The 9,482-nt window shown below is 35.4% G+C and overlaps 1 protein-coding gene across 3 annotated transcripts in view; it reads right to left on the bottom strand.

Annotated features, from left to right (window-relative positions):
* Positions 1-915: 915 nt before the first annotated feature.
* Positions 916-9,482, bottom strand: part of ITGB1 (integrin subunit beta 1) — a 48,826-nt gene continuing 40,259 nt past the window's right edge. For 2 of the 3 annotated variants that reach the window (XM_017535387.1, XM_017535388.2), the window contains exons 15-17: positions 8,842-9,008; positions 7,519-7,599; positions 916-2,152 (exon numbers count right to left, since the gene is read on the bottom strand). In XM_017535387.1, the coding sequence (XP_017390876.1) occupies positions 7,525-7,599; positions 8,842-9,008 (242 nt within the window). In that variant the 3' untranslated portion in view covers positions 916-2,152; positions 7,519-7,524. The remainder of the gene's footprint in view (positions 2,153-7,518; positions 7,600-8,841; positions 9,009-9,482) is intronic. The other variant, XM_017535389.2, reaches the window with a different exon arrangement.

The raw sequence follows: 9,482 nt of genomic DNA, 5'->3' as shown, positions 1-9,482 counted from the left end.
TAGTGCTCCCCTCCCTTTGTCCATGTGCTCTCATCGTTCAACACCCGCCTATGAGTGAGAACATGCGGTGTTTGATCCTCTGCTCCTCTGTCAGTCCGCTGAGAATGATGGTTTAAAATATCATTATAAGAGCAGAGTTCTGGAGCAGAAATATGCAATTCAACTTTACTGATTATGTCTAAGGTATAAGGAAATAAGGAGAATTATGGATGGTGGTAAACAAGATGAAACGGGGTGATAAATACATGAACAAGATAATTTTTCATGGATCTTACACACTAGTAAAAATGTGTAATTCTCACCTCAAAGAAGTTTTAGTCTAAGCTATGAATCACATTTAAATTAAGTAAAAGAAGATCAATTAACAGGATGTGAAGGGATTCTATAAATATGAGGCTAGTAGGGCTGAAAATTTTCTCCTCCAAATATTTCTGCCATTTGTTGTATGCTCAAGAAAGGAGCATATATTTCTTCTAAGAAACTTTACACAAGTATTATAAATATATCCTTTCAAACACAAAGCCAAATAAAAGTACATTTTTTCTTATTTTCCTATCAGAAAAGTTAACAATTCCCTATATATAATCTTAAACAAAATAATACAATTTCCAGCGGCTACTAATAGCTCTAAGATGATGTTCATAAAGTTAATTCTGCTTAATATCAGGATGAAACCTACCTCCCAGCACAGCAGGATAAAGATCTATCCACCATTGTACAGAGGGCCCAAGAACAGTCTTCAAGTCTGTATTTTACCATACCACTCTCCTCATTTCCCTAGTACATTTTTTGAAAGGATCATGTTTTGGCTTCATTAAGTAAAATACCCACCAACCAGAAATGCTTTTCCTCAACTTCTTTAATCTATAAAAGTTTCATGCACACAATCTGACAAAATATATCAGAGTCAAGACATCCGATTTAAGTATTTTAGGCATATTTAATAAATAACTTCAGTAAATAGCATTGTAAAAAGTGAACTATTAAAACTAAAGGCACTTAAAACAAGAATATGACTAGTATGAAACAAGATGGGCAACTCAAATGGTGAGAAGTAAACATACAGTGGTCTGTTATGGCAATAATTCGAAGTAAGACTCGCATAAGTGATAGCTGTTGCGTAAGCCATGGTACAACTTCACACATTCATTAAAAAGGCAAATTTACAGCTAAAATGTCAAAGAAAAAGTACTGATAAAAAAAAGTCTTACCCTCAACTTGCAAACAAATACATTAAAAGATAAGGTGATAAAAAGCACCAATATTAAACAAAATAAAAATAATAAATTCAACTCAAAAGGTCCCCATTCAGCAAATACTTCGTAAAGTATGGCCTTTATGTAAATAGTGCTAAATCAAGGACTTTTTAGCAGGAAATTGCTCAGTACTTTTATCTAAGGCTTGAATTCATAAAGGGAAGGCATAAAAGTTACCATATATGAAGTAACTCTTAAAATGGCACACAGGTTTTAAAGCTATTGGTTTTTCCTTTCTAACTCTCTGAATTTTTCCCATGGCCTTCATAGATAGACTATTTCAAACCTACTTTACGCAGCAACTCTCAACGTACTTGTTTTTCAGATATGTCATCAGTCATGATTAACAGGCAAATAGCAAAACGATAGATTTAAAACAATCCTTAACTAGCTGGCAGGACATTTACTTTGGATTCTGCATAACTGCCATCTGACATATTTGTAAAGCTAAAAATCAGTTTTAATACATGATTAACAGAAACTCTCATCATGCTCATTACTTTAACTATTGCCCTTTCAATCGCTACAGAAATATTACTTAACCCAATAAAAGCTTGATTTCAATAGTCCAGGAAGAAAAGGTCAAAAGGCACAATGTGACCTCCGCTGACAAGAATAACCATCCTGTCTCAAGTCTTTTGTCAGTCCCTGGCATGAATTACAACATTATTTTCAAAATAATAAAAAAATTTTTAAAAATTATACATATTGTACATTTTCAAAACCTGCACATGAGTAAAACCATGGCAATATTGCCCTAAAGCTACCTAACTGTGACTATGAAAATTGCTACTTTGCAGTCAGTGTTATGAGATTTGCACAGGTAGTACTCATTTTCCCTCATACTTCGGATTGACCACAGTTGTCACGGCACTCTTATAAATAGGATTTTCACCCTAAAAAAAAAAAAAAGTGAGAAAAATCATGAGTTACTCTACTAAAATCATGTAGCATAATTTTATAAATCAAGTCTAAAAGTTGCAGTCATTTTAAGAAGTCATTTCTATTTTATCTGTCCAGATATCACAGTTGTTTCAAAGGTATTAATAGCAGCATATGTATAAAAATGCAAAATGGAAGCTTTGCTTTACAAACCAAATGATGCCCCTGTTATCTGGTGCTATTTCATTATTGAGTCCTTCCTCCACTGGTGGCTTGATTTAAGAAAGTTCTCCATGGAACAGAATGTGCTGTCATTGTGGATTTTCTCTTTTGAACTAGCTTGTAGTGCCTGCCTTAAGGAAGCATCAGCTCCGCTGTCATCACTGCCTGATTCTTATCCCTTTATTGTGTACAGAAGGCGCTTGCTAATCGAAACGGAAATCCTTGGCTTTCACTGCTGGGAGGGAGGGAGGTGTGCTTCTGGGCTGTCCTACCTAAGTTACCAATTTAGAGAATTCTCAGGTAAGGCTGTCATTGTGTCACGAATGGCATTGAGCCCCACAAAGTCACACTGCCAAATTTGCTTAGAATGCTAGATAATTACCATTTCTTATGAAAAAAGTATTCTTCAATATCATATTGGTGAAATGTCTTATTGCAATGCTGTAATTTAGTAAGCAGGTCTGAAGTCAAGCCTAGCAAGCAGACCCCAAGCCATAAATGTAAGAGATCTTTCAAGATCCAAAAAATATACTGACAGTGATGTTTTAAGCAGAAAAAAACAAGTAATTCCATATCACCATTGTCCTTAAAAATTATCATATATTGTAAGTGCTACATTTAAATACTTGCTATAGCATTCTTTTTTCTCCTGTTCTTATAAATTGAAAGCAGGCTTGAAAGCCAAATGAGAAGTGTGACCAAATGACACTTTATCAGAGAAAATTACAGTGAGTACAAATCAAAAATACTTGTTAACTACCAGGGAAACATTTTTTTAGGCAAAAATTAAGATTTTACAATGTTGTTTAGTTTTATATCTCACTACAGAAGCAACTGCAGATGATTAAAAAAAAATAGAAAGCATCTAAAAGCAGTTTTTGATCTAGAAGTAATTTTTGTTTTTAAATTTTATTCATACTTCATTGCAGACTGTATTTGGATCTGCCTTTTGGTGCCACATTTCTGCCCTCAAGGAAGGTGAGAGGCATGAAAATAAGGCACTCTGATATAGTACACAGCAGAGTTACAAACATAATCTGGGAATAGTATGAGAAAAAAGTGATTAATTTTATCTGAGAAAATTAAGGATATTTTCATCATGAAATTGACTATAAACTACTGGTTGATACACAGAAATCTATGCAAAGTTAAGGTGTAGGGAAAAGAATGGGACATTTTAAGTAGAAATACACATAGTTCACAGTTTTTAGTTAGGTAAGGACAGGTGCCTTGGCTCATGCCTGTAATCCCATCACTCTGAGAGGCCAAGGCGGGTGGATCACTAGAGGTCAGGAGTTTGAGACCAGCCTGGCCAACATAGTCAAACCTCATCTCCACTAAAAATACAAAAATTAGCCAGGCCTGGTGGCAGGTGCCTGTAATCCCAGCTACTTGGGAGGCTGGGGCAGAACTGCTTGAACCCAGGAGGCAGAGACTGCAGTGAGCTGAGATCGTGCCACTGCACTCCAGCCCAAGACTCTAACTCAAAAAAAAAAAAAAAGGAAAAAGAGTCGGGGGCATATGATTTGAGATGAGGAGACAACAGAAGAATGGCCCTAGAAGCCTTGCTGTGAAATCTGAACTTCATCCTGCAGGTGGGATACCACTGAGGGAAAAGTAGTATCCCACCTACGGGATGAAGGAAAAAGCGAGACACTTGCGTAGCTGCCTTCTGCAAGACACCAAATAAACCACTGTGATTTCAGCTCAGCAGCTTGTGTTATAGCAATCAGAACCCAACAACATGCCTCAGCCCTCAGTCCTCTCTCCTCAATATACACGTTGATCAGTTGTTTCAGAAACATGGAGAAACTCAGGATCCCTCAGAGACAAACAGCATATAATGTGTATAACAAAACTGGGCACATCAAACTCTCAGCTCTAGTCCCAACTGAAGCTAATAACATTATACAGTTGTGACAGCAGACATTTCAAAATGGGGGTCAGAAAACTGGATTCTAGCAACTACCATCTTAAAAAGCCAGAGCACAAATAAGTTAGGCTCCACATTTATATCCTATCTGATTGGAGGCTAAGTGCTATTCATTCCTTCAAATATGTTGGGAAAATAAATTATTATCCAATTAAGTTTCTTTAAAATAATGTATTTGCTAAATCTAGTATTTAATACTCAAGAATTATAAGGGAACGACAAAATAATAATAATGAAAGAAAGACCTACACAGATGAGTCCAAAGTGTAATTTACGTGGAAGAACTTACCTTTGGAGAAAAAATCTATCCTGTCATATACACGAACATTTGTATTTATTATTTCAAAGTCCATCCAAACAAAAGTTTAACATGCAAGGTTAGAGGTAAAATTAAGCTCATTATCTGCATTAGGCATCATTTTAAATGGAGGTAAACTAAAATAATTCAGATTAGTTTCCATCATTCAGAGTGCACCACCACCCAACCCCAACAAAACCCGCATCAAAAGAACAGGGTTATTATATTGCGGAAGGAAGCCCTCAGTGCTCAGTAAAATGTCATCTTTGTGCTCACTCTGGAATAGCTTCTATAATGTATTAGATATGTAATGCAGAACTGTGGGAGATTTGGGATCCACATTTAAACCTGCATAGCAGCAGGTGAGGACAGTTTTTTTAACCCACTCCAATAGTTAGAAGCTGAGAATGTGACATGTTCTTTTTAACGCTCCTACTTGTGCCAAAGTAATTAGTGTCTGCCCATTATTTCAAAAATATTGATGACATAATTGACAGGCAAACCTCGGTCCATATCAGAAATTTTTTTTACAATCCACGATATAATTTCTTGATGTTTATTGATTTATTTCAACTTTACTTAAGTTCTACTTTTTCTTGAGAAAACATCTCAAAATAATCAAATTGCCTGGACTTCAATAATGCAGAGAAATTTTTACCAAACTTTTACTTCTTGAATTACATTAAATGCTTCTTTTAGCAACATTTTAGCCATATATACATTATAAACATTAAGTTTAAATAACATTTACTGATAATTTCCTTCAAAATACAATTAAAGGTACAGAAAGGGTGAATATTTCACCTCAGTATGAAAGAAACTTTTTCTCCTGTGAAAAATAACCACATGAAATTGTCAATATTTGATTATTTTGACCTACAACTAAAGAAAATAATATAAAAGAAAAAAAAAAAAAGCCTGGCAATGTCATTGACTAATCAGTTTTCCTCTAAAAATGACTTTCTGTAAAGCACTAAGTGAGAACAAGAAAAACGTGTCATCACAGACTAACACAAATATGTTCCAACCCTGCCCATATGTGAATCTGAATATAATCTTCTACCATCAAATTTAACTTTAAAAAGTCTTATGGTTTACTTAGAAATAAAAATCTGACAAGTTAATGATTTCTAGTATTATCAGTACTTCCTATATCGCTTATAACTATTAAACATTCCTGTACTTTAGGCTCTTATTCATGATCTGTTTGTAAGCACACTTCCAACAGTCAATAAGTGTAACTGCAGCACTTCCATGTATTCAAGTGACTTCCCTATTATGATGTTTGCCAACAGAGGCAGTGTTAACTCTGACAGAGGAACAACAAATTGTCAAAAAATGCTGTAAATCTCTATAAAAGACTGATCTACCTCTTCCTAAAAGGTAACAGGGACTTCTGAAGATACATAACTGCTACCAAGTAGTATATCATAGACAAGAACATGGACTCTGGAGCCCAGCTGCCTGGGTTCAAATCTCAGCTCTGACTAACTAGTTGTATGAATTCGGTCAAGTTACATAACCCTTATGTGTCTGTTTCCTCATATGTAAAACAGGTATAAACATCATTCCTTCAACTTTCACTATGAAGATTAAATATAGATTGTTTACAATCATGCCTGAGACACAATGAGTTTTATGTAAGTGTTACTAACACCGTCTTTATCTGCAAAATAAGGTAGGCAGTGAGAAAACTGGAAATCTTCCAGGCCCTATTACAGTCAGTCAACTGGGAAAGGGAAGAAGAGTTCCCGATCACCAGTCAGGAGAATTTAGTTCTAATCACAATTAACCTTGGTTATCACTGAGTTTTAGGAGCTTGCATGATTATATTGAAATATGATGGAAGCATTTCATGAAAATTCAGATAGGAACAGTTTCAAACTTACATTTGAAAATTAGAATCATTCTCACATACACATACACAGACATATATATAATAGACAAAGATATATATAAAATATGGTCTTCCAGCTTTTAATGAAATTTCAAGTTATATTCAAGAAATTAATCTCAAAACTTCTGAGAACCAATAATAATGATATTGTAGTTGCATACCACACAAATATCATACCAATTTACATTTAATTTTCTATTTTGCAATTTGGAGTTCATGATCAGTTTTCACTATCCAACCCTAAAATTTACTCTAACAATGTGTTATTTAAGGATAATACTGGCGGGAGCACAGTGGCTCACACCTGCAATTTCAGGACTTTGGGAGGCCAAGGTGGGCAGATCACTGGAGGTCAGGAGTTCTAGGCCAAGCTGGCCAACATTGTGAAACCCTGTCTCTTCTAAAACTATAAAAACTAACTGAGCATGGTGGCAGGCACCAGTAATCCCAGATACTTGGGAGGCTGAGGCAGGAGAATCGCTGGAATCTGGAAAGCGGAGGTTGCAGTGAGTAGAGATCATACCACCATACCCCAGGCTGGGTGACAGAGCAAGACTCTGTCTCAAAAAACAAAACAAAATCAAAAACAGAAAAAGAAAAAAGGATACTATCATTCTAGGCATAGAACTGTTGTGAGGATTAGAGCTCACAAGCTGATTTCATATACTGGAATGCATTTGCCAAATACAATTGCCCCATACAATACAGAATACTGACTCCCTGTGATAGATGAGAGCAGTGAAGTGGCTCAATGCTGTTCTACTTACTAAGTGGAAGAGTTGGAATTTGACCTGAGGTCTGATCGTAAATCACATTCTCTTCTCACTACAACATAGCTGCTGTTTCTATACCACATTACTTATTTTAGTCTTTCTAAACACGAAGTTAACACACAAAAAGGAAAGCCGCAATAGCGATATAAATAAAGCCAGACTTAAAAAAAGAAAAGCCATAGTGATAAAGGGCACACAGTGCAGTAAAAAAAGTAAAAGTTCACATGCAAAGGCAGAAAGTGAAAGAAAATACGAACGGCAATTTAGAGACCAGCTTTACGTCCGTAGTTTGGATTCTTGAAATTATTAATAGGACTCTTGTATATCGGATTTTCTTGCTAAAGTAAAAGAAATAGTTTCTAATGATTTCATCAGAAAACAATAGACATTGACAGTGTTCAAACACTATAAAGGGAAGTTTTTTCTATTTCTACCCTTGTGAAATTTATAATTTAAAAAATTGATAGTTTCTTAAAACTCCAGCAAATTGTAGTTAAGTGCAAGTAACTACAATTCATTTACAACTTAAAAAAACTAAAGATTGACAATGCTGTCTTGTATCAAAAGATGAATACACAGAGGCTGACATTTGGCTACCCCACCATCTGACTCCATATTTCAAAGCACTAAATGCTAACATAAACTTTCAGTCACTTAGGGCTTTTAAAATTTTTATAAGCCAAGGTTTAATGAGTCAACATAATTTTCATAGAGGAACATATACCTTTTTAAAGTACATAGTTCCATGAGTTTTCAAATACATAAATACATCCACAATCAAGATCATCCCAGGAAGTTTCCTTACAGCCCTTTGCGGTCAACCCTTTCCCTCATTTCAGCCCTTAGGAACAACTGATTTTTGCCCATATAGTTTTGCTTTTCCAGAATGTCACTTAAATGAAATCACATGGCATATAGCAGGAGTGTCCAATTTTTGGCTTCCCTGGGCCACCTTTCTGGAAGAAGAATCATTGTCTTGGGACACATAAAATATGCTAATGATAGATGATGAGCTTAAAAAAAAAAAAAGTCATTAAAAAAAAAAACAAAAAAAAACTTACAATTTCTAAGAAAGTTTCCGAATTTGTGTTGGGGCCACATTCAAAGCTGTCCTGGGCTGCATGTGGCCCACGAGCTGCGAGTTGGACAAGCTTGGCATATAACCTTTTGAATCTGGCTTTCACTGAAGGTTCTTTGTCTTTTTTTTGTTTTGTTTTTTTAAAGAAAGAAGCAGCTTTCCATTGAATAGCTTACTACACAGGTAACATTATTTAGGATTCTACTTCACATTAGATGAAAAAGCAGATTCAGGATCAAAACTATTAAAGAAATAAAAATACTGGCCACAGTAACCAGAATATACATGTTTATAATCAATGTTTTGTTTCAATGGGATATATTTAGGATGCTTTCTGTTTATATTAAATGCAAATTCCTTGAATGAGAAACTTTTCGGGGACTAAAATATTTAAAAAGGAATTTAATAATCAGCCTGACAGTTAATAAGTAAGTCTTAGGAGTATTACATTTGCTTTATAAGCCACTTTGCCACTTTGCTTTTTGGATGTTTTGTAACTTACCGTGTCCCATTTGGCATTCATTTTCTCCTTTTCAAATTTAGCAAATTCCCTTCGGTCATGAATTATCATTAAAAGCTTCCATATCAGCAGTAATGCAAGGCCAATAAGAACAATTCCAGCAACCACACCAGCTACAATTGGAATGATGTCTGGACCAGTAGGACACTCTGGAAAATAAGAAGGTAGTAAGGAGCACACAAGGGACGAACACATGCAGAGTCCAGCCACAACCACAAAGAGCTGAGCAGTATCTTATAAAAAACATACAGGAATAAACACCCAAGACAGTGAATGCACGCTATCCCAAAGAATCTATAAAATAGCTTTTGGAACAAGTGAGTTTACGAGGTTGCAGGATACATGATCAATGAACAAAAATCATGTATTTTTCTATATATATATTTCTACATATTGAAAATAGAAATTTTTAAACAGTATCATTACTACAGAATGAAGAAGCATGAAAAAAACTTACATGTAAGTCTATCAAAATATATGCAAGATCTGCATGTTAAGAATTACTAAATCATTGGCCGGGCGCGGTGGCTCAAGCCTGTAATCCCAGCACTTTGGGAGGCCGAGGTGGGTGGATCACGAGGTCAAGAGATCGAGACCATCCTGGTCAACATGGTGAAACCCCG

This window comes from Cebus imitator, unplaced genomic scaffold (genome assembly GCF_001604975.1).
Source record: "Cebus imitator isolate Cc_AM_T3 unplaced genomic scaffold, Cebus_imitator-1.0 Scaffold92, whole genome shotgun sequence".
Classification (NCBI taxonomy): Eukaryota; Metazoa; Chordata; class Mammalia; order Primates; family Cebidae; genus Cebus; species Cebus imitator.
This window is presented reverse-complemented; position numbering and strand designations above follow the sequence as displayed.